This window comes from Mytilus edulis, chromosome 6, assembly GCF_963676685.1.
Source record: "Mytilus edulis chromosome 6, xbMytEdul2.2, whole genome shotgun sequence".
NCBI classification, from domain to species: domain Eukaryota; kingdom Metazoa; phylum Mollusca; class Bivalvia; order Mytilida; family Mytilidae; genus Mytilus; species Mytilus edulis.
Window position 1 is genome coordinate 33,177,238 of NC_092349.1, and position 27,736 is coordinate 33,204,973.

A 27,736-nucleotide genomic window follows, 5' to 3' on the forward strand; every position below is an offset into this window, starting at 1 on the left:
GTTTAAAGAAAAGTACTTTTAAAAATCAAATGTTGCATTTCCCAAATAAAAAAATATTGCACATCTGATTTACGTTACCAGATTTTTTTTTTAACTTGGGTTTAAATCTGGCGATTTTTAAATCTTTGGCAATTTTAAAGTGTTTAATTGAATAAAAATACCACAGTGCAACATGTATGATTTTTTTTTTTTTAAATTTAACATTTCGTTCTTACTTATTTAAATTCATCTGACAATCACTAACTAAATTATTTGTGAAAAGAATTCCAATTATCATTAATGGATATACATATATTATAAATCTAATCTAATACATTATTTTGTTTGACGATTTTTTTTTACAATTTTTTTTTATATTCTATGCATAATAATTGTTTGCAATGCTGTACAGGATAGCGGTCAATTATCCAAAGTAGTAGTACAGTAGTTGTAATAAAAACATATCTTAGTAATGTATAACTGCTGTTGACGATTTTATATAGAATAATTCGTCACAACCTCGTTGTTCTTGAAACAATCTTTACTTGTATACTTGTAAATAAACTCATCATAGATGTAAGTTTCCTGACGTATAAGTGCCATTGAGGATGAGTTCCAGAGGTCCTCAGTTTTACCCGACAAAGCAGAGCGTTTCGTTAATTTGATTGTTGGGACAGACGAGGCCAACCACTTGTATACAGATAAACAGAATTACCATATAAGCTTATGTTGTCAGAGAACTATCAGAGAAGATTTCACATCGTCGAATGGGGTACACGAAGGCTTCCGAGAATGTACAAGTGACATGTCTGACTCTAAACATTTAGTAAACGGACTTAACCAGTTAACAGTGACCTATAGACATGCATCGACCGCTAATTCTTTTTTTTGTTCTTGATATTTGAAACTGCATGCATATATACGTTTTTGGGAGTGATTATTTATCTTGTGTCTGACGAAAACTAAATGCCTTTATGGTTATATCTTACCATACGTTCGTTTTGGTTTGGTGAGTGTTCTTTCAAAATAGTAATTCAAAAATTGTTTCAAAAATTTGTTGTATACACGTACAGTCTAAATACTCATACGGTCTGGATCATATACAATAGTTCAAGAAAAATACAAAAATCTTTTTGTAGAAATAAGCGTTTTTATTCAAAGGAAATAATCAGAAAAAATGAATTGTGACTTTTTGTCCTGCGACTTTCTGTCCTACATACCATTCTACATAGTTATATAGGTAGTGCTATACCGTCTTGACATTTCCGGGTATTACAGATCAACATGTACAATGTATATACTACCTGCATGCTCATCTTTTATAATGGCGTCCAATACCTTTCACTGATATAATAACATTTTATAACAGTCACATTTCTTAATATTAAGATTTATATCAATTTCCTATTTTATTTTCAGAACCAATTTTTAGAGGCATTTTTCAGTACAACCTAGAAAATTGGAAAATAATCTATTATTTCACATAATGAATATATATAGAAGTTTATTATCTTGAAAACCATCTAATTGGCTACGTAAAACAATCTTAACATTTTATCTAAACCTTTTCTTAATAACCCAAAATTTCTTTTGAAAATGGTAACAGGATCGACAAAATATTGTACCACCGATCAAAAAATGTTTCAAGATATTCTTGTATCGCATCTTTTAATATGTTGTTCTTACAGTACTAGATTTTTTTTTATTTGCCTATATAGAGGGTTGTTTGGATAAGTAACTTTTAATAAATTTTTCAATTTCAAAATTCGACATTTTTTTAAAATGACCCATTTATGAGAGACGAAAATCACTTAAAAGAATATGTATATGTACATAATAAATATTAACATGAATGATAAAATTATACAACAAAAGTATTTAATTATTATTTACAATATAAAACTTCTCGGCGTCGTTTAAGAATACAAGTACAGGTTTTGGCACATAATCTTATAATATCTTGATTCGAAAATAAAAATACCATTTTCTGATAATCTGTAAAACTATTAATAAACAGGACAGTGTAAAATAACATGATATTCATCTTCGACAGTATTAAAACAATTAAAACAATCAGTTGTTATGTTATTTGGCACGTGTCAAACGGTTGATTTTCGGCATATCAAAGAAAAACGGACAAGTGATTTCCTATATACGTGCAATTCAGAAATTATTGCAATGTTTTTATTATTGCGAAAAACGCGACAGAGTTATAATCGCAATAATTTACACTCGCATTTTGATTTATTCTTATATGAAGTAAAACAGGATTTTTCTCAATATCGCAAAAATTTAAATCGCATTTTAGTCTAAAATCACATAATATCAATAATTTCTGAATTCACAGTAAACAACCATTTTTTCCAAGAAAAGGGGGGCGACAGCCCCACCCCCTCTATATCCGCCTCTGATATTCCTTTATTTTCTTCTAACCCAAAAAGTGAATTACGTATTCAATTATGTTTAAATTCATTATACTAGTACTTTTAGCTTTAGCTGAGATATGATTGATAGTTGTTTGGAGAACGTCTAGTGGCAAATACTTCATGCATATTTATGACGGTGAGCAATTACTATAATTTATTTCACCTCAGGAAACAAGAAATTGCATGTGTTGTCATTGGTAATAAGAGAAAGGGAAGGGCGTAATAAAGAATCATTAGACTAATAAAATCATACAAAACCATGAAAATATAGAAGCGACAAAAGGAAAAACAAAAATATCGCAATATAAGTAAAAACAGGTAACTACAGATTCAACATGAAGATCGGGCCTCAACAAAAACCGGAAATATAAAAATATCTCATAGATAAGATATTCATATTAAGCAGACATTTGTGTTGGTCTCTTGTACAAGTCTCACCGAAATTTAAAAGAGACCACCAAAAAGGGACCAAATAAACAATTTCTCTTAGTAAGCATTCTGACCAATTATACATGCTATCCCGCGATGCGTGAGTATCAGATATAATTTGAAGTTACCCAAGCTATATCATAGTTTTGTTTAATATTTATTTCAGTTTTCAATGCAAACAAATATTTGTTCTGGTTGAATGTCACGGATAGTATATACCATGCCCTTCACTCAAGGCTTCGTTGTTAATTTCTATTTTTATGAAAAAATATTGAAAAGCTTATTCAACCACTGTGCTATATGATATAACAATTCTCACATGATTTCTTACGTCTTTTGTCCTACGATTTTCAATGTATATTATTGTTCATAGGCTGTAATTTGTTTTCACCATCCGAAGTAATTATTTAAAAAAAAATATTAACTTGGCATGCCATACTCGATAGAAAATGCGGACGTGAAAGAAAGCACTTTATCAAAGCGTCAACATGAGATTACTTTCCATGGAGGTTATCTTCCGACGATTTCGTCTACTCTTTATATTAAAACAAAACTAATATGTGTATCTATAAAAAGGATATGTGCATTAAATTCTAATGTTGGCTCATGTTTATAACATTCAGAATGGAAATGGGGAATTTGTTAATGAGATAACAACCCGACCAAACTTTGTGTTTCAAACCCTCGCCGTGTCGGCGGTTTACGAAGCAAAAACAAAGACTTGTTTTTCCAATTTCTTCTTTTTTGTTTGTAATAAATATAATCACAGAATTTATTTCTATGTACGACGTTTATATTGTACAAGTTCTTTGTGCAGTTTTATTCGTCATACCTAGGAAATAGTTGCGTTGAATCAGGATTTGCTTGTTAGCAAAATGTAGATTTCCGATGTGGCCACAGGCCTCGACCACAATAAATATTGTTGCAAACTGAGTCAAAATGTCAAACAATTAAAATAAGAGTGAAATTACTTTGGTCGAGGCCTGTGGCCAATGCGAATTTCAACCAGGAAGTGTGAAATTCTTCAAGAATTTGGACATTTTGAGCGTTTCGGTTCGATTCCGGGTATGTTACGTCACATTAATGACGTCACAAAAATATGATTTTATACTATAAGAAAAAATAACAATATACATAGATATGTTTTAGCAATAAAGGATCCACCTTATTTCACTTTTATTTTTTGTCACCTCACAGGGCCAATATTGGCACTTCGTGGCCATACTCCTTTGGTCTATGAATGATTCACTGTTTCAGCAAATTGGCATCATTTAGATTTTTTATCAAATTATCCCTCTCAGTCCAGAGACTGATTATTAAATTGCATAGGTGTTTTAGAACTTCTAGATTCTCAACACCCATTGCCCATATAAACATATTTTTATTGTTATATTTCTTTAGATTAGGATAAGAAATACAAAGTTATTTACTAAATGTTATTCTGTATATGTTTCTAATTTTTTGTATCGTAGGAGAAAGTGGATCTCATTTTCCACCTCCTCCTCACAAAGTTTACAAATACGCTCATGAGCTGGGATGTTTTTGTGCCTCCCTGTTTTAATTGAAAGTTGATGGTCCCCAATTCTTAGTTTTGTTAATGCCTGCCTTTTTTATTACAAGAAGTCCTTTTATCCAGTATACTGACAGAAATACGTTTTTTCCTGCCGACACAGCAAGATCAAAGGTTTGCATTTTTGTTACTATGGATGATTTTGAGGGAATAAACTTCTCCGCATACAAACTCTTCTTGCACTGACTAAAATGTTTTGAATTCTTTATATCTCTTTTCTTTTACAGGCATGTCCATTTTTTTTGTAGCGTCATAATGCAAACGTCCACACTTGCATTACAAACACACATTCGCGGAAAAATGCACTTTAGCGTACCTCAGCATCGGACTGTAGCGTTGTTCATTCAATAGCACAGATCCCACTTTCGAGTTCATCCGTCACCGGCAAAAACTCGTCAATTATACACGCCTTTATGACGTCATTTACCAGATAGAGGGGCTCGCCTGTATCCCTGCACTATTTACGTTCATCAAGCGTCTTAGTGATCGTCTTTGTGCAGGATAAACTAGAAATAATGGTTGCTCTGTAGGTACTTACTGACATTTCCCTAATGACAGCAGTGTTGATTGTCAATTTTGAGAATTCAATTTGCCGAATAATTCGTACAATATAGAATTATAGTTTTCCAACCACTCGCTCAACATTGGAAGGAAGTGACGACGCCCCCAAACGCACAAATGACGATGATAAAGGCGCGTATAATTGACGAGTTTTTTCCGGTGACGGATGAACTCGAAAGTGCACAGAGAAAGATACTTTTTTTGTAGGTGTTTCTACTTAGATTGTAAAAGAAAACATAATGTGATTCACGTTGTGTGTTTTCACCACACCTGATCGTCATTTTAACACAAAAACACATCCTTTTTATGTGCTCCAACTCGTTGCCGCCATTATATTTCAGAATACCGGTACATAGTATCATTGGCGCCAAAAAATGTATACCATTGCACAAATTAAAAAAAAAATACTTCCCAGCTACATACCAGGGCCTTTTATAGCTTGGTACATACGGAATGGTTTTGCTTGCTGTACGGTGACAATCATAATTGATAATTTCTACACTTACATTATTGAAATAGTCCCAGCTTCTATACAATATTTGGTCTCTGGTGAAAAGTTGTCTCATCATGACAATCATACCACAGCTTCTAATTTGTATGCATTTATTTTTTTTTAATTTATAGATCCATTCAGATCTTTTCATTTTATAAAAACGACAGTCTCTTTCTTTAATATAATCCAAATTTGAAGAAGAACTATTGAAAATATAAGAATTTTACAAGTTTCAATAAATCTACCTGTACATTTTTAGAAACATTTAGGCCTTTTCCTTTTCCCCGATCACTTCCAAGAACAGTAATAGCCTGGAATAAATTACCGAAATCGACACTGAAAGCTCCAACTAACATGGAAGCTTTCAACATGTTCAAGACATTGATATTATCAGATACATATAATACAAGTATTATAACATAGATGATGGATTTTTTTTTATCCTGCACCAACTGTACAGCATGCATTTTATCTTTGGTCTTTTATTGTAAATAGGCAGTCGGCACCTACTAACACACAAATATTAAATACTCTTTATTGATTTTTTAACTACTATATTGAAGACGAAGAGTGTTGGCTAGAAATACTTTTTTCTTCTTCTTCAAATAAATAATTTAATTTTGGATGTAGCGCGTCTTCTGATTGGCTGACGTCGTTTTGTTTATCAGCTCATAGACATAATTTTGTAATGTGACGAGACGTAATCAACGTTTTTTCGTGATTTACTCTGGGACTATCATACTAGTATATTGTTGTCCCAAATTTACTCCGGTTAAAATGAAATTAAGAATTAACTTATAAGAAATTTTCTGCCTATTCGTCGGAACTAACATATTTTATGTTATTTATTTATAGACAGAAAATTTTTTACAGTCATTCCTTAAATATTAAAAAATATGTTATCTGCAGAATTAATTATACAATTCGGGAACATTCTGGCTTTTTTTTTTTTAGATATACCTCCCATCTAAAAATATGTTTCTTTTTCTCGTTTTCAATCCTAAAGGCTGGAATTAGACAACAAATGGAAGTTTTTACTACCTTGGCTGACTTTACAACCCTTGCACAGTCGGTCTGGAATAAGCAATAAATTATAAAGATAAATAAATAAAAAAAATATACGGAATTTCTTGATTTGATGTCTTTTAATGTTATCATTTAAGTCAATTTTTTATATATATATATATATATTATATATATATCACAAAAATATAATTCTTTAAAACTTGGATCTCCCAGGGGTGACTGGGGAATAGAAATATGGTCACTTGGTCTTCTTTCGACCGGCAGTAAAACGCTTAAGGGCATACGATACAGTTTTGAACCTGTATTTACAAGTTGATGAAAATTTGCATATAGAATAATTTTTACCTGATTGAATCAAATATGTAATAAAAAATATACCTTCATGTGCTACTTTTTGAGTAAAATGAGGTAGAAATTTTGTATATTTGCTCAAAATTCAGATTTGTGTCCGTTTTTTTCTTTTTCGAAAGAAAGACATAACTTTTTTGTTTTAAAAGATAAACACAAATGTTTTTTGTTAGATAATCGGTAATTCCAGTATTTTATAAGTATCATTAAAAATTATGCAATTTTTATTCAGAAATAACTCATATTTATCAAATAATCATGAATAGAGGAACAAACGTCATTTTTTGCTGCATGTTTATCAAAATTAAAAAAAAATCCTCTATTTACAGTTTTATAAAATTTGAGTCACATAATCTCCTTGCAAAATGAAACAAATTGCCGTTTTAAAAAATAGGGGTCCATGCCCTCTTTTTCAAATTAAATCAGTTTGAATGATAAAAATCAGTTGAAAAATGCATCTTTTCCCGATATGTCATAGTTTGACGTCGCGAAAATAACATTTTACGATAGCAACGTCATTACCTCCCCTGTAACTGTATCGTATGCCCTTACGAATCCTTGCAACAACTCTTTGAGGGGTCCGTAGGTGGCCTGTTGCAAGGGAAAATTTCTGTCCCTATCCAATATACCCTCATTTTCCCGCAGTGGCAGTCCAAATTTCCCCGACCATCATCTCAGATGGCCTCTATTATTTCAAGACATACCTATAGTATTTATTGTTAACTTGTTCTCGTCCTGAATATGCATGAAATATTTGCCACTGGACGTTAAGCAACCAACAATCAATCAATTAAAACTTGGTTGATTTTGATTAAATGACTAGCCTCGACTTTAAAATAAGGAAGAAATCCATTGAATAAATAGTTCTCAAGTTTAAATGAATCCCACCGTAAGACTAATGTCCATTCCAGTCTTTTAATCTCCCCATTCAGGTCTGGGTTGTGGCATCAGAAAAAAATATTTTTTCGTCTAGATGAATGGAATTTAATAAATATTACCAACTTTGTAATTTCTGGTCCGTCCAAGTTTACGTAATTTTAAACATGTGATTATTAAACATAATTTGTTCAATGAAAATTTAAAATCTTATTTCATGTAGAAGAACATTTTCAAATTTTATTTGAGACATTAATTTCAAAAATATGAGAAAAAAAATCAAAATTGAAAAAATATGGCAAAACATAAGTAAAAAATTTCATTAATAGATGTTTGATAAACATTTCAAATTTAATTAAAAATATACAAATGTTATTGAATAAAACTTAAATTTGGAGTCCTGAGTGAAAAAGAAATAGCAATTTAAAAATTGCCCTATATTAAGGTCCGTTCTGGTCTTTAGTGTTACCATTATCAGTGTTCGAGTTTTACTGGAGTTTTAAAAGCTTCTTAATACACACAAATGTGAATAGATTTGTTTTTTTAAATAAATATGGGTAAAATATCATTCAACAACATGAATATTGCACTGAAACGTTTTATTGGAAGATATTGGGGTATATTGGGGTAAAAAGTCATTTTGTGATCGTAAGCGGCTGACAAGAACGGAACAAGTTTCAATGAAAAAAGTGATTTAAAATTAAATATATTTATAAAATAAAGTATTATTGGTGTTAAAATAACATAGAATTGCCTTATATGATATTATTATTCAATAATATAATGTTGAAACTGTTTTTTGAGGTATATTGGGGTATATTGGGGTATGTTGGGGTATATTGGGGTAAAAAGTCTCACCCTGGATAAAAGAAGAATCCGGGTCTGTTCGCGCCCAATCACGTTCGCACCCTTCCACATTCGCCCCCATTCACTTTCGCACCCCACATGTTCGCACCTAAATTTTGCGGAAAAGTTCGTTCGCACCCCACACGTTCGCACCTAATTTTACCGATTTTTTGGAGGTGTATTGGTATAAATATATATGCCATGTTTCTAAATAATTCGAGATTCTGACAAGTTTTTTTGTGTCATGACAAGTTTATAAAAAAAAAGTCCTTGTTTTAAGTCGCATTATGTTATTCTGGCAACAACTATTTCATTTGTGTGTTGAATAATTCTTAATCGTGTTTTGGTTAGTGTATTGAAATAATTTGTTTTTCACTGTTTCTAGTTAATTTCGTGCAAATCTGACAACATGTTGAACAAATGGTAGGCATGGTAAGTGTATTGCTACAGTCTTCACGATGAACTTTTAAATCTACAGGCCCAGAGCTCAATTTTGAAAATTTTTAGTTAGACTCTGTTGGCCTGTAGATATGATTTTTACAGGTCCGAGAGCAATTTTACAAGCCTGGGCTGCCACTCAGCGTGAAGATTGTTGCTATAATTAATATTTATTTTATTAGTATTTACATCAAAGCAATTTAAAACAACAATCATGATTTATAAACAACAGTAAACAATCACACCAAATTAGGCTGTTTATAAATACCAATTAGCAATAATCATACATAATCAACATTTAATAGTTAATCATCAAATTGATAAAAAAAATCTATTCAATAAATTCTCAAATTTTATTCAAATAGAATACAATTATTTGTTATATCCATATGAATATTTTCTAACAATTTAACTTAAATTTTATTAAAAATTGGGCGCGAACATGTAGGGTGCGAACGGACGTGGGGGGCGAAAATGTGAGGTGCGAACGTGTAGGGTGCGAAACTATATTGGGCGCGAACGGACCTGATACCATAAAAGACCAAGCAGGACAAAATATTTAGTACAGTATAGAGTGTAATATGAGTTAAATTTGATCATAAGGTTACCATAAATAATGTTGTTTATAACAATGGTCATTTATTCCAAGTTACATCAGTCTGAAAAACGAAGCAAAGTTGAAAACTGCAGAGATTTGTTAAGCGTGTAATCTCCGTGGAATGGCCAATTCTTAAAAAAACATCAATTATGAAAAGAAATTTCACATTCAACAGATCGATATGGATGTCAACATTAAATTTTAGTTTAACTCCGATCTTTGGATATACATATTATGGTTCATAAATGACGAAATCGTCGAAATGTAACCTCCGTGGAATGTAATCTCCGTTGACATTTTGGTAAAGAGTGCTTTCTATCACGTCCGCACTTTTATCGAGTATGGCGTGCCAAATAAACATATTAGATCATACATGTCAACCTCTGACAATGGAAAATCATGTCATGACATGACATGACATGTCAAAAAGCGTGTGAAAACGCGTGACATAGATGCGGACTTTTTTATAAGAATGTGGTAATGTTCATAATTTCACATACAAATTTGTTAATATACAAAAAACAATATATATACTACTGTGAACTTTTATTGTATTAGACAGTGGTCTGTTATGTTGTTTTTAAAGCACCACCACTAGGCACATATTCAAAACAACTGCCAGTTTCAAGTTTAGTTACATTTATTTGATAACAGCATACAACAATGTACAATATAAATGTAACATAGTCAAGTTCTGATCAGAATTCAGTGTCAATATTTCTTTATAATTGAAAATGCTCTCCCACAGTAGGAATTGATATTTGACAGAATGTCATTATGTTGTTTTTTTTGCATTGTAAAATGTCATCCATTATCTCTGCCATTGCTATTGCCTGGTCAAAACTGGTTAGTTCATCAGAAGATAGCTGGTATATGAGAGCTGATCCAACAGTTCTGTGTTATTTCCATCTGTAGAATCTGTTGGCTATATTTGAAACTGAAATTAAAAAGAAAAAATGTTTTATAAATTTGATTTCGATTAAATAAACATGTTAAATGGTTATTCAAATAGCTACATTGTATTTCTCCTCTCACATGTATTATTTTTGATCATTGCAACAAAGAATGCACAATACGTTACTTGTCACTCGATAATTAAAACTGAACTCCAAAATATAATTTATAAACACTGATTATCTTGGTACGTACACATCGTTTTGAATTAACAATTGGCGCTTTAGACGACGGTACAGGCCTAAAAGCGACCTCTTTCTGTGCATATTTTCCCTATAAAGTGAATTTGAAAGAAAGTAACAAAATCGTTAAAACTAATCACAAACTACTTACCTTTTACTGTTGGTTCATATAGAAAAATAAACAATATGTCAGCCAAATAATTACTTCGAAATTTTCGGTATTTATCGCCGAATAAGGAAAAAACCCGAGAATAGCGATATCACTAACGACCACAAAGTGAAAAGAACGAAAATGCGTGTAATTGCGTGTAAAGTGTCGAAAAGCGTGTACACGCCATGTGACAAAATCCTCGCGTGTAAACCGTTGAAAAAGCGTGTATTACACGCGAATATCATGTCACTTGACATGTATGTATTAGATAGTTATAATGGATAGCGGATAATCACTTACAGATCAATAATATATTGTAATTCAGACGACATAAGAAGACAACATGTAACATTTTTATAAATCAATTGTTTGGTCCATAATTGTTTGAGTGTAACAAAGTTGCTTCTTTCTCAAATCTAGATGAAGAAAAAAACAAAACGAACGGGCTGTTTTTATATCAATCGTAATGCATGTAAATAAGTTATACCTGTTTTCAATATTCAAGATATGAAGCTTTATGATTAATATAAATTTGATACCGAATTCAATACGATTTAACAAGTATGCAATTGCAAGAAGTCATAAAAATTGCTCTTTCTTTTTTCGTGTTGCACAAGCAGAGAAGCTTTTAGCTTTCATCAAAATTATGACGTCGATAGAAAGGGCCCGATATAAATTCCGTTACATTAATTAACAACACCTTGTACAACATTCTTTTCGGAATTAAAAGGAGTAAGATATAGATTAAACAAAACTATCCGTCACAATGCTATATATATATTACGGTCTGTATTAGGGGAGGAGATCTACATTTCTGCATTCTGTATTTCTTTTGGCCATTTTTCTCTATTCAGTTAGAAATATATGCCCTTCTCTGTAAAATTCTTGGGTTCAGTTCCTGCATTTCAAAAATTCCGTATATAAAATTTTGACAAGATATATTGTCTTGTCTGTATCAACAACATAAGTATGACGACACTTCTCCGTATAGCCCCTCTTTTTTATTCTGCCACTGTACTGCATAAATGATACCACGTTTGAAATAAGTATAAAACTAATAAAACAAATTCTTCGAAATAAGTTGGATAGCTGGGATCATAAACAAAAGTAAAGATGATATGAGGTATATTTTATCATATTTTCCTTTTGATTCGAGGTACTGGTAATGAGGAGCTGAACACAGTGACAGTACCGGTAGCTAACCGACATTAAGAGAAATCTGAAATCGGATAAAATAAAAATTTGATCACCAAAACGATTTTATCATTGATTACTCATCTGTCCAACAAAATATAGAAAGAAACATTGCTTATCAATCAATTTGGTGAATATTATGAAATATATTTAATATGTGTTGGTACTAAAAAAATGTTATACCCTAAAATATTGAAGACAATGTCTTCCGTCCTCGAGCATCAGTATGAAAATTTAAGACGTACGAATTATGACAATGTTTTGGTTCTGTAAATCCCTACAATTCCAATCAATGGTCAATTTATATATTTTGGAATTAGAAAGATACCTATGGTTTTATACTCTATCAATCAATGTTACATTCGACTGATTTGAATATTTTTTGTGTGTCATTTTCGTCATATAGCTCATCAACTCTTTCTATTCTTTCATATCTTTGGATTTCAAATACTTGTCGCTGGGCGTAAATGATGAAGATAAATCAAAAATAGTGCTCGCTTCGGACGCATGGAATTTATAACTTGTTTTTTTTTCGGCCACTATTGCAGATCTTTTTGTTGCTTATCGGATTATCGTGGTCTGACATCTGTCACGAACTATTTTTTTTTTTCCAGGTGAATAAAATTAAATAATTGCTGACGCAATGCACGTGAAGGATGTAAGGTCAAATTTGTCTACAATAGGAAACGAAATGAAAGTTAACTCATGCAAGATCGTGATTTTGGCGAAAAACAATGATGCTTATATGAATGTATAAAATTTGCATCGCTTATTTCATTTGACCAGTAGCGTTTACAACCAATTTGAAAGATCAACGTTTCTTTCGAAATGATCTACTAGAATATTGTCAATAATGAATTTAATATGCAGAAAACGTAAAGTTTCATTAATCTTTAAATCATTTATTTCTGTTATTTTCAATTCACCATATTCTTAAGTTTCAAAATTATTTTTTAATCTATAAACCACCTCCTATATCTTAAATTATTTCAAATAACTAAAAAAAAGTATATGATATACAAACGGAATACAATGCACAGTTCTATTAGTATAAGAGGATCTACAAAAAGAAACTGTGGTCGTTACTGGTTGTCTACAAATCAAAGTTGCGAGATTAATAGGCTACAACTAACCACCAAAGAGGATGAATAAAATATATATGAATAATGATTTAATATTTTATATTTTGCTGGATAATTTTTTTTGTCGTGTCTCTCTCATCATTGTTTTTTTATATATATATTTTTATTGAACCTTTTTAAATTCTTTATCAACGACAACGCATGTAACATCTTATTTATTTTTTGAATATTCTTCTCCCGGTCATAAATCTGCATGAAATATTTGTCACTGTACGTTCAGAAAACATCAATCAAAAAAGCATATCTCCTCTAAAATTGTATTAATATACAAAGTGTAAACCTTTTCAAATAAGTGATTCGTTTTAATTCTAGTCAGATATTATCACAATAAATACGGGGTCAGTAAATTCCATAAGGGATTTGAGCGAAAATAGAACCTCATATGGAATTTACTGACCCTGTATATATCGTATTAGGTCACTAAACACTGTGTCACGAATTTATCTTGCCGACTATCTTTATTATTAGAATTAATAGACACTTCTTGTCTCTCCTATTTTTTCAAATTTACAATACATAGAACAAAAAGGTATTAAGGAATATCAAAGGAAGTAACGTTTATCAAAGATACAAGATCATGCAAGGGTTGTGCTTCGGCTTCGAAGACATTTTTAAAAACAGTTCAAAGCAAGAAATTCATGCGTTATACGCCTTACTTGTGCATTTTGAAATTAAAACAGTTGATTTATATATATGTTTTCGATATCAATATGACCACATCAATTATAATTCATGGTAACACAGAATGGTAAATAGGATGATGACGAAAAGGAGGAGGATTCAGTGGCAAATTATATGCATATTCGTGTTGAAAGCATGTTTATACGATTTTATTATTTATCTTGCTTTGTACAAGACTGATATGCTGAGTCGATTGTTTATCGTACAAGTTCGCACAGAAAAAACTTTTTGAAGATTTATCACCTTAATTTGTGTTAAGGAGATAAAAAAAAACCTTATATATATAATAATAATGCAGACATGACTGAATATCATACTTAAATTTCAGCTAACAAGAAAAAAGAAATAAAAGTTTACGTGAATCAATAAATTTTTTTTTAGCATTTTGTCATTGAAAATCACGACGTCAAAGGAAATAAAATGACGTTAAATGTTTTTTTTATTGTTTTTTCATCTAAACTGTCTCGATCATTACAAATTAACGGTAGCACATTACATGCTAAAATTTATAGGGTGGATAGAATACACTATGAAGATGTTCTATGTTCTTTATAAACAAGTTTTGCTGCAATTTATATTTTATCATTTTTTACTCCGACGTTGGGCGCTTTAACGGAGAACTAGTGAGTAGATGCCAAGTCGGTCCAGATGAAGAGATATTTACAATTTGGAATTTTCTAGTTTATTAATACATAGATTGAAAAAAGTACGTCTTTTTAAATATCATGATCAAAACTGGGTTTGCATAACAAATGTCAGATGAAACCATTATCCTCGTCTTTTCAGTGAACAAGTCTACTACGTTTGTTGACACTCGACGGTCCACCGTGTTAGCAATTTTATTTCACATGTTTTCGAAATATTGAAGATCATTTTTCGCAATGTTTCCTGAAAATTGATAAATATCAAAGCAACGTAGAGCTGTTTGTTCTTGTTCGTATAATAAAATTGAGAATGGAAATGGGGAATGTGTCAAAGAGAAAACAACCCGACCATAGAAAAACATACAACAGCAGAATTAATGTCACCAACAGGTCTTCAATGCAGCGAAAAATTCCCGCACCCGGAGGCGTCCTTCAGCTGGCCCTATACAATATATATACTAGTTTAGTGATAACGATTTAATGTCATGTTTGTCTGTGATGACCCCCCTTTACGGGATTGCATGAGAATTGTAGTTATCTCGTACCCACATGCACTTGTTTCTATCCATAGGAAGGTCGACTATCCATATAAAACTATTTATATGGATAATCGACCTTCCTATGGATAGAAACAAGTGCCTGTGCTCGTACCGCATCAGAAGGACACATATCAACTGAGCAATAATGTTTGGAACTTAGTTTTAAAAATGATGACAAAGTAACATTATGAAAATATTTTTATTAAGCTGAAATATACATTTATTCTTTACATGTTTATGTCTTGTAAGATATTTTATTTCTTTCCCGTTTTTTAACATTTGTGTCTGGAAAGTTGAAATGTTTTAACTTAATCATTTGTGTTAATGGTTAAATATAAATTAATAATGAAAATTGTTAAAATTAAATCAATAAAGGAAATTATTGCCCAGTTACAAACACTATCAGGGGATAATCCATGATGATTTCTTTTTGAGTTATATGTTTCAGCACATGTATATTTGACCCCAACCTTAGCCTGGTAAACGTGGTGTCTCCTTGTGAAATATAAAATATATTAAAAATGACTTTCTGCTAAAGTCTTTTATTTATATAAAGTTAAAACCTTCTTACTTCTAACTAGACAACACTCATGTCAGGTTTAATTCTTGTATATATGTGGATGAAAAATAAAAGTCCCCAAACATTAACATGACAGCAATTGCTTTTACAGCCTTTAAGGCTTTGATTTTCATTTGATGTTTATTTGGCTTATTTTGAAATAAAATCAAGAAACTGAACTAGGAAAGAGATGGTAGAAAATTATGCTTGAAAAGTGGAGGAAGACATTATCAAATGATATTTTCTTTCTTTCCATATATATTCTAATGGGAAAATCAATTTTAGTTATCTTATTGATAAAAAATGTGATAAAATTTGTTGATATTTTGTATGTTTAATATGTATGTATATATGTTTATTGTGTTTATTGTATTAATATATGTTGATCACAAACTGTAAAGTTTATATGACAATAAAATATTTGTTAATAAATTGGCACATTCCATGAAATATGCATAAAATGTTGCTATTAATTTAAATGCCAGCAAAGAAATTAATTCATTTATTTGAAAGAACCAAAATTTTGATATGGTAAAAAAAAAAAAAGGTTTCCATGCTAATGAAAAAAAAAAGCAAAATAATTGTGTCCTTGTTCTAAAATTTTTAGATTCAATTGTATGGAATTTTCTATGTTATTTTCAATAATTCAGTACTCTCTTTAAAAAGAAATTCATGTCACAAATATATCACAACCCTATAATCTGATAACCATTTGTGTTCAGAATTTCAAATAAATCAATTAGAGTTGTCTCCCTTATCACAATATTCAAACAGATAGAATCCATTTGACCATGTTTATTGGTTATGCCAGGGATTTATAAATTTTAACATGTAAACCAACTAGTTATTTGAGCAATATATTTGTATGACTTTTGTGAGTAAAATGAATATACGGGAATTTTTTTACTATAAACGTGCTGGTATTTCTTTTAGAGATGTTGTCAGATAATATTTTGTTTCTTTGCTTTGATCAATTTTAGTTATCTTATTGATTTTCAATGATTGAGAAAGGAAATACAAATGTAATGTCAGCCATGTAGTTCTGTGGAAAAATAAAGAACTGAAGAAGGCCAATGGCCCAAACGTCTCAAAATTTATTTAAAGTTTATTGATACAATTATTTAAAGTATGTTCCCTATTGGAATTTTGAAAACAAGGAAATAAATTTAAGTTAAGTGACAACTTGGTAGCAAAGTGTGGCATAAAAAATAATAAATTGGTTTACACTTTGCTGGTAGAAGGATATGTCATCAAGCTTTGTAAAAGCAAATATTAGTATAAAAAAATGATGCCAACTTCTAATATGAAATGGACAATTGTCCAAAATTGAGGACAAGGTACAGTACGAACAAGGAGACACAGTTAACAATTACCTTAGCTAGTGTTGAGTAATTCACTGTGAAACAGTATGATTGTTGGTGATTTAGAGTGGCAACACTGATTTATGACTGCCATGTATTACCTTAGAATTTTACATTGATATTCAGAGAGATTGTTGAGCGTGAGTCACCAACAATCACCAGCATTCACTCAGATATTTCACTCCTTACAGTGATTTTTTGGCCCCTTGTGTATACTGTTATTACCTGTTGATTTCTTGGTGAAATTGTTTTGTTAGCTTACTATACCATTGACTAGATGCCTAACATCTCCTTCTATTCTTAATCAACATCTATAGATCATTTGCTACATTAAAGAAATTGATTTCAAAATATATGTCCAAATCAGATGGTCTGAGAAATAGGTCTACATAAATTAATGGGATGGTTCATTGTTCTGAATGTTCACATTGAATAAGAACTGATAAATAAGAACAGCATTCATTGAGAGTTGATTTTTCTTAATGAATTTATTAAAAAGAAAAAATGCATTTATTCTTTCTTCATTTACAGGGGCTGGAGTTAGTGAAGCTATATTTGCAGTTACACCTATGGAAACATTAAAAGTCAAATTTATAAACGATCAAACTTCAAAAAACCCTAAATTCAAAGGATTTTTTCATGGTGTACGAGAAATAATAAAAACTCAAGGTAAGTTTGTTATGATTAGGTTTTTGATCATTATTGTAAACCATATATTGTCATTAGTATATTATAAAACACTATTTAAATCTTTCAAATTCTAAGAGTATTACTGTACATCAATTTGTATAATTGTTTGATTTTTTAAGGTGGTTCCTAACACTACAAGGAGATAACTCTGTAAAGTCAGCTAAACGTTTTAATTACGTTGTATTGTAAAAGGAATATTAAGCTCTCAATGATCAGAATTGGTGTTTGTCAAACTGCTATATAACCAGTGTAATTTTTCTGACAAAACGGTTGGTTCAAAATTTTTGAAATTTTTATATTTTCGTTAAAGGGTCAAAGTAAATACTTTGACAAAATTTGTTGAAAATTAAACGACCCAAATAAATTTTAGTGAAAGTATTGGGTACCACCTTAAGTCAGTTGTGTTGTATGTGTGTGATGTATGTATACAATAATTTGGGTACTTGATCCCAATTATAGTCACATTTGTTTTTTATTTTCTTTTTTCTTCAACCACAATATTGCACACAGTGTTAACAATTACTCCATTGACACCGCTATCTTTTATGGGTGTCTTCCTCGAATGCCAACATTTTAGATGTTACCTATTCCTCGAATGCCAACAAAAATATTTCAATAGACGTTTATATAATAACAATAGGTATTTTTATAAGTATTTAACTGTTTAAAATAATTAATGAACTTTATAGAAATGCAACATTTTATCACTTTCTCATAAGTAAATAGTAGATTTTAGGGGTAAAATGATTATGAATTTTAAAGAAATAATAGAAAATTAAAACGTTTTTATTACTTTTTATCAAAAAAATATGTTTGGAATGAATATGTTAATATCATAAGAAATATTAAGAATTTTAATGAAATTTTAGTTTAATACAATTATTTCAAACAAAATTAAAAATATAAGAGATTTGTTTAGTTCCATATCAATTTAAATATTTTATTAGTTAATATAAAGTATATGAAGATTTCAGCTGTACAATTAATTAAATTAAAAAAAATAATTAAGTTAATTTGATAAGTTCTAAGCTGAAACTGACTCTACAAAAGTTTCAAGAAAATTCATGAAATATGGTAACAAGAATTCAGATGAGTTGTGCTACGGCCAGAAATTACCTTTAAATTGTAGCCAACAAAAGACACAAATCAATAATAAAATTTAACAATATTTATTATACAAAAGTTTACAAGAAGTATTACACAAATATTACTGTCAACTTAACTGTCAAAATATGAGTCCAATCTTTTATCTTTATCTGTATCCGGATATCTTTCGGAATCCAATCTGAATACTACGGTCACAATCCAGAATGATGTTGTTTGTAGAATAAAAGTGTCAATCCAAATTCTATGAATATTAATGTCTATCGATGTCTAAGTCTAAGTGTGTGAGTTTAACCTTACTGTCTGTATATATATAGTTGTCACAGAAAATTATAGAACACTCTAGAATAGAACGTCCTAGAAAGTTACAACGGAAGTTTCTAGTAAAATGTAGAAGTTTATATAATGCATCTTTTATTAGGATCATTCTGGAATCATTATGTAAGTCAAATGGAAAGTTCCAATCATTCTGTGATTGTTCCAGTGATTTCTAAACTGCACAATTCTAAGATTATTCTGTAAACAACTATCAGGCCACACAACACAAATCAGGCCAACATAAATAAATACAATAATTACAATATCATACATGTAACAGTTGTAAACATGACAAACAACTAAACAATGTTATTTTACGAGTCACTTACAATAAATTAAAAAAAAAACGGTGTAATTGTATAACCAAGAAAAATATATCCTGAACAAACTAAAATAAACAAAATAGTAATCTAACACGAGATACAAAGTTTCAAGAAATTTAAACAGTCTTATGGTAGGATATTACAGCACACACAACTATAGAAATATTGAAAAAAAACTTCAGAGCCCAAAGATTCTATTGTAGAATTTGTGCAAACTGGAATTCCTGTCCATGACAATATGCACATATTGACTTTGTGATGCAACACTTTTGAAAGTTTCATTTTTTAAATGAGAATCCATGTTTGTTCAAGCAGGAGCAGCAAAATATGATTTTAACAAATTAACAAACATGAACTAGATTTAGCTACCAGATTAATTAGTATGATTGTTTTGATAAGCATGCACTTTTGTTGTGATAATTTTTGCACCTATTCCTTGAACGCCAACATAATTTTGCAGGTAAATTGTCGGTAGATCAAAGGATGTTGGCATTCAAGGAATAAACCCTTTTATATTTTTTTGGTTGCTTACCCAATTTTGTTAGTATAATAGAACTATAAACAATTGTCATTCTGATGCAACCTCAGAATAAGGCAAATATGTCGATTGACTTTTCAAAAAGAAAACACATTTTCCCAAGGTATCTAATGAAAGCATGCAAATGCTGCCGATATATTTTCTAAATAATTAAAAAGGTAGAATCTTACTCTTAATTTAAAAATTTAAAAATATAGTATTGTATGATAGACAAGGTTTCTTACTTTCATAAACAGTTTTGGGAAAATTTGACCAAGAGTTTAAAAGTTGAATAAAGTACATTTTATAAGGTTCTAAGTATTGTATGCCGAATTGTTAAAGCTATGATATATGTAAAGTTTCAATATAAATGCAATATTTTTCACAATCCACGAAGAATTCAATACACAATATCATGAATATATCAATTTATTTGCATCAGTGCTTTCAAATTACAAGTATGCATGCTTTTATTTTATTATAGGTATACGAGGTACATATCAAGGTTTAACACCAACAATAATGAAACAAGGCAGTAATCAAGCAATAAGATTTTTTGTGGTAGAATCATTAAAAGATATGTATAAGGGAGGTAATTCAGATAAGAAAGTACCACTTTTATTGACTGGATTGTTTGGTGGTTTTGCTGGTGCATGTTCTGTGTTTGGTAATACACCTATAGATGTAATAAAAACTAGATTACAGGTATGTTGTGTAGAACATTGTTTTGAAGTTTAATTTTACTGTTTAATTTCAGAAATTTTATTATTTATAATTGCAATTTTGCCATTTTAGACTAAAATGCAATTTTAGTATTTGCAATATTGGTGAAAAATCATGTTTAATTCATATACAAAAATTCAAAATGGGAATTTAAATTATTGCGATTATAACCTTGTCACATTTTTCGCAATAATAAAAACATTGCAGTAATTTCTGAATTTACAGTACACAATTATAATAAACAATTTTATAGTAAAATAAATCATGATTAACAAATCCACCAGTATAAAAAAAACTCATTTAGACATCAATTTTTCGCTACTTTTGCTGGTAGGAGAATAATGCAATAATAAATTGTCAGGAATACGTAAAATGGTTTACCCTCATATCAATGCTAAAATATTACAATTATGAATCGCTGTGGAGTTAACTAGGAAGGCCAGTGAACGCCAAAATTTTTTCCATGCAAATAAGTTGGTTTACAGTATAACAAATTCAAATTCTAAATTTCAGTTGATAAGATTGTAGATCTTTACATCTGTTATTGTTTTAAATGCAAATTAAAGTGTTTATTTATAGTTGAATTATCTCCCTTGATCTTTAGACAATTGACATTTGTATTCAAAACAGTGAGTCAAAACAGATGGAGAAACTTGCTGTTTGTTTGTCTGAGAATGAAATCTGTATTGTGTCTTTGGTCATAAAAGTGTTTTTAATTGAACCAAGTACTTGTAATAATTTTGGTCTGTTAAGAGTCTTTTGGGGTAACGGTATATGGAAATTCCTGATGTCTATTAGTCCGTTATAATGTCTATCCATTTGACTAAGAAGTGCAGCTCCTCATAAATGATTAATAGAAGTTGACATAACTTTACATCATAGTAGAACATGACCTTATGATGTGCATGCACAGGTGCAGGAAATAGTGTTATCATAGTTCAACTTGCTATTTAAAAGGGGAGATAATCAAATTTATGTACTTCAATATTAAAAATATGAGATCTTTTTGCAAGTTTACTCACATGTTTTTTGTTGTTGATATTAACAGTTTAAGAATAATCATACACACATACATTTTCTTGTTTCAGGGTCTGGATGCCCATAAATATAAAAATACCTTTGATTGTGCAGTCAAAATATTTAGGAATGAAGGTTTAAGAGCGTAAGTATTAAGATATAGAAACTTTTCAATCTAATATTATACCACACAATATTTGAATAATTATATGAATCATACATAGTAAAAAAAACCATAAATGCTATTAAACACAAGTATTTGTTTTGGAGTGTATTTATTAGATGAATTAGTTGATATAGATTTTGTTTTCTCTGATTACCATTATTTTGATACAACATAGAAAAACTATTTAAACATATTAACAAGAATTTTTTTTTATTTGTGAACTGTTGTAGCTAACTAAACATAAAAGTTATAATTTATGATAATTCTTTCATTGCCAATATTATATGACTATAAGAAAATGAGAAAACTAACAGCCGAATCGTTTTTAATTTAGAAATTTGTAGACATCCTTCTCTATTGCTTGGATCCCTCCTAATAGTGATTTTAGAAAAAAAAAATTGCCTGAATTGAAAATTATTGGTATGTTACTGAAATGGCTTCTTTTAAAAGGTTATAGCAAAGTTAAGACTTGTTTTTTGTTATCAGTTATTTATGTTTTGTTTGATATTTTAGGTTTTATAAAGGAACCGTCCCCAGACTAAGTAGAGTTTGTTTAGATGTAGCCATTACATTCATGATATATGACAGTCTTAAAGCAGCAATAGATAAAATATGGCCAACAAACTAGAAAAATATGTGTGCTATAGCAATGCTTCTAGAATTGAAAACCGATTGGAATCTTCAATTTATTCGTGAGAAGGTGAACAAGGAATCTTTCATTTATTCATGAGAATGGGATTATGGAATCTTCCTTTTATTCAGATGGAATGTTGGTGCAGATGATATTCAAAGATTGGGATCTCAAAACCTTTAGTGTAGCGCATGTAATAGTGCTGGTGTTTTTAATTAGTTTAAATTAGAATATATAATTATGTAATAATTGGTGCAAATAATTTTGAGTTTTGAATAATGTTTGAGAACTACCCCAAAATCATGTGATAAATCAAATTTTCAAATATTATTCAGAAATCATTAATTTCTTTGTGATTTTTGTGGGGAAATAATTATATATTTACATGTTATTGATGAATCACTGTCTTGTTAGAAGTTTTGAAATATCTATTTTGTATAAGTTTGTAACATGTGTATGTTTAAGGCATCAAAATCAAGTGAAAAACCATGTCCTATAATATCTCTTTTATTGTCTCCTACCCAACATGATGGGTTACACTAAAATACTTTACCCCATTTTGTCGTGTAAATCCTCTGATTTGTACAATTCTTGCCAGAGTTTTATGAAATTTGTATTGAAGGTTTAGATCAGCAATATGTCTCTAAACGTTCAAAAATCATTATCACCATTCTTAGAGGAGGTAATGTCCTTTATAATGTAATAAAATTGAATTTTACCTTGTAACCACTCTCACACCCACATTTATTGTGATATTTTTATGAAATCTAATTCAAAGGTTTATATCAGCAAAATACAAATCTAGTTAGATCAACATGGTCAATTTGTTTGTCATAATAAAATCTGGCACTACAACACCTTATGAGGTCACAAGTTTTCCTATTTTTATTTTTTTTTCCATGATTATAAAATAGATGGAGTTAGGTGATAGGCAAGGCATAATAGCTAATAGCTAATGTAGTGTAGGAGATGACTGTCTTACAATTTAAATGTATTGTAATAATGCTCTGTATTTTATTGCAACATTCCAATGTAGATAATGAAATTTAAAGATTGAAATAGACTTCCAACGATTCCTTTTTATAATATACATGTATTAGATAGGCAAACTCTTTTTTTCTTTTCTATATTTACAATTATATTTATTTTTTTTGTTTTCATGTATTTACAAATAAAAAAGAGTAGTTAGTTGTTAACACTCAGGTTGCATGTTTGAACTCCACTCATAGAGGTGTGTTTGACTAGGATTGCTACTTTTCCTGCCACTGGTCAATGGTTCTGTCTAAGCTCTCTGTCCTTTCTACCAATATAAACTGGCCACCATGACATATAGCTAAGCATTTTTGATAGAAGATTTTCCATTGGATAAATAAATTCTTTCTCTCCTCTGTATAGAAATAACTGGATATTTCTAGTTTTTCAATTTATTTACAAATACTAGAATAGTTGGTTGTTTATATAATTTGGCATTATTTTTTTTGGTTTTGAAAATAAAGTACTTAGTTTTGTTGATTTATTTTTGCACTGATTTAAACTGGGTTGTTCTTGCCCTTGGTGTGTTTTGAATGACTGCACGATAAATATAAAGCTTACAAAGATATGAATAACCTATGGGATGTATATTGTGAAAAGCTTTATGTTTTATTTTTTATTATGTATGAAAGTTATTCTTGATATTGATTTATTCGATGTTTAAAAAGTAGAGGAGGTTAGGAGGGGGTCTCATCGAGAATTCCTGAGAAAATAAATGTCAAATCAGAATTTCGGTGAAGATAATGTGTATTTTACAAGATTTATAACATGATCTAAACTTCAACAAGTTTTGCAAGATTTGAATTTTTTGTAAGGGTTGAACAGTCACTAACACATTTCTACATCAAGTAATATGTATCAGTCCCAAGCCATCAGCCTAATGTCCAATAGTTAACTTTTGTTGATATAACCAAATTGTTTTTGCTCAGTTTTCTCTTTTTGTTGTCCAAGGTTCTTTTTTAATAGTTTGCTATATGGTATTGTTTTGCTCAATATTGAAGATGTTAGGTCACATTTTGCTGTTATCCTTGACCTTGTCCCTTTAGAATCATACCATACTTCCTTATTTTAAAAATCATGATGTTATCATTCTATTCAAATATTGAATTCAGTTTGGACTGGTTGTGAGTTTAGAATTGATTTCCGAATTATTTGTTAGATTTTACGGCTAACTTTAAGGTATTGGATCTGCTCATTGTTGAAGGTCCGAATGTAACCTGTAGTTGTTTATGTCCTTGTTCTTGATCTCTGGTGGATAGTTGTCTAATTGGCAATCATACCACATCTTCCTACTTTATTTTTAAGACTTAAAGACATGAAGAAATGAACCATTTAAATTATTTTATTATTATTTTTTACAAAGATAGTTGACAGATGCTTATATTTGTATAATTTTGTTGTTATGTTGCTGTCCCATTTATACAGTACTAAATTTTTTGTTATAAAAAAACAAAATTTCAAGCTTACTAATAGTACTTTAGAATAATACACCAATTTTTTAGTTAATGATATTGTTATTCCAGTGCAGTGTAAAATTATTGTTTTTATAAGGTAAAATTTACATTTTTGTGCTATGCAATTAATGTGCAATCAATTTTTTGTTTGTTTGTTTGTTTGTTGATAAACCAAATACTTAATTTATGTTTAATATCCTTGTTAAGTGATCTGAACATGTATGATCACTAGCAAGTTTGATTTAATATGATTTTATTTAAGGTGGTACATGTACCAAATACCTTGACTAAAATTGATTTGGCATGTTTAATTTTCATAAAATTTTGACAAAATATTTACTATGACCCTTTGTCAAAAAATATAAAATTTCAAGAAACATGAACCACACACTTTCCCTGAAAAATTTCATTTGATATATATAGCAGTTTGGCCAACACTGATTTTGATCATTGAGAAGCTTTATATTTCCATAACAATATAATGTGATTAAAACGTTTAGCTGAATTTACAGAGTTATCTCCCTGTAGAGTTAGGTACCACCTTCAGAACTCACTTTCAAAATTTGTTTCCATTGTCAGTTTTCATTAACAAAACAAGCAAAGTAATGAAATGTTTACTGTTTTACTGTTTTAATAGTAAGGGTCTGGATGGGGTTTTCAAATAGAGAATTATGGGTCAACTCTGTAGAAATGTGGACCCAATAAAAAAGAATACAGAAAAAATGGCTAAAAAATAAAGGATTGAAAATAATGGGATGGGAATATATAAGAAAAGAGAATAATGGGTAATAAAGAGAGAAAAATGTATGAAAAAAATTATAGAAATTCAGAATATTGATCTGAATGACCCTCAATACAGACCCTCTTGAGTTATGTGATGCTTGAAATTGAGAGAAGATTATAAGAATAGCATTTTATTTTGTTTATGGCTTTCAGGTGTTACAAATAGCTAAGAATATTATTAAAAGAGTCGCATTTAAATTTTTCTCATATATTCTTGGAATCTGATTTTGACAAATTTATGAAAGTGAGCAAGTAAAAAAAAGTTTTGTTTTTTTTTTATGTTAAGAAAATTGTATGAAAATTTATGTGTTGACCCCTAGGGTAAACAATATTTTTCACATACATGAAGCATGTTTTATTATCACACAGTTTAAATTTGTCAATTTTCAGGGTAAATCATGTTAGGTTCTTGTTCCAGAATATGAGTGAGGTCCATTTAGATTAAATGTATTTAAAGAGATTTTTTCACCATGTAATCTTAACTGGCTTATTAGGGGAAAATAAACCAAAAATGAATTCGCTAACTTAATTATTAGCTTTGCAATAACTACTTGGCGTACTATTAGTTATCTTGGTGTAATCAGGGGTGAACAGAATTTTACACCATTGTTGATTATTGCAAATCCTTGTTTATTGAAATGAAGGCAAATTCTAAAACCATTTTTCAGGAATATTTAGATGAACATTTATAACATTGGTTTGAAAAGGCTATCCACTAGTACTATTCTTCTCATTTTACACTTAATGTTGCGAAGTGTATGGAAACTTTAAATATGTCAAAGTACATGTATAATATGACCAAATTGGGGAATATTAAGATACAATATAATTACCTGTTTATTTTGTCTTACAAAAAGTTCATTTCTATATGTCAAAGTCTTTATGAAATAACCAAATTGAGGAATTATAATATATTACCTGTTTTTTATGCCCCACCTACGATAGTAGAGGGGCATTATGTTTTCTGGTCTGTGCGTCCGTTCGTTCGTTCGTCCGTCCGTTTGTTCGTCCGTCCGTCTGTCCCGCTTCAGGTTAAAGTTTTTGGTCAAGGTAGTTTTTGATGACTTCAAACTTAGTACACATGTTCCCTATGATATGATCTTTCTAATTTTAATGCCAAATTAGAGTTTTTATCCAAATTTCACGGTCCACTGAACATGGAAAATGATAGTGCGAGTGGGGCATTCGTGTACTGAGGACACATTCTTGTTATTGTCTAACAAAAAAGTTATTTTCTAGGTCAAAATTTGTATAAAATAACCAAATTGAGGAATATTAATATATAAACCATTTATATTGTCTAACAAAAAGTTTATTTCCTATTTAAAGGTTTGTATAGATATTATTTCAATTTCAGGTAGTTTATTAGTTATATATTATGTTGATAATTTGTAATTATTTATTTTTTTGTGTGATTTTTATATTTGACAATACATAGTTCTATTAATAGTAAATCATGATAAAGGTTGCAATTTTATAAAATGTATGAAATAAAGTGATATTATATATAATAATCAAGTGGGCAATGTAATTTGTATTAAAATTTGATAACATGAAATGGTTTGTTTCTTTTTTATTACTCAGTTTTATCAAATTATTCGGTGTTGAAACTAATCGCAGTGTAAGAATGATCTCAATATTTGACCACCTGTATTACTGGCCTGTCAACACTGAGGTTGTGAGTTTTGAATTCCACAGTTGAAGGTGTCACGCTTGGCTGAATTCTTAATTGATTAGGAATGTCAGTTTCTTTCCAAAGGTTGGTTGATCTATCCAGACACTCTGGCTTCCTCCACTAAATTAACTGCCTAAAATAGCACAATAGAGCTGAAAGTGGCATTAAAATACCAATTAACAGATCAATCATTTAATTATAACAGATTTGATTAGATGTAATAATTTGTTATATTTATGCTCAACTAAAGGCGTTATGTTTTTTTGGTCTGTGCATCTGTTCGTTCTCTGTAGGTCAATGTAGTTT

General features: G+C 29.9%; 1 protein-coding gene across 1 annotated transcript in view; it reads left to right on the plus strand.

Annotated features, from left to right (window-relative positions):
* Positions 1-25,775, plus strand: part of LOC139527540 (tricarboxylate transport protein B, mitochondrial-like) — a 39,681-nt gene extending 13,906 nt beyond the window's left edge. Inside the window, exons 4-7 of the mRNA XM_071323046.1 lie at positions 17,529-17,666; positions 20,434-20,654; positions 21,761-21,834; positions 22,369-25,775. Coding sequence (XP_071179147.1) covers positions 17,529-17,666; positions 20,434-20,654; positions 21,761-21,834; positions 22,369-22,483 — 548 coding nt within the window. The 3' untranslated portion in view covers positions 22,484-25,775. The remainder of the gene's footprint in view (positions 1-17,528; positions 17,667-20,433; positions 20,655-21,760; positions 21,835-22,368) is intronic.
* Positions 25,776-27,736: the final 1,961 nt, after the last annotated feature.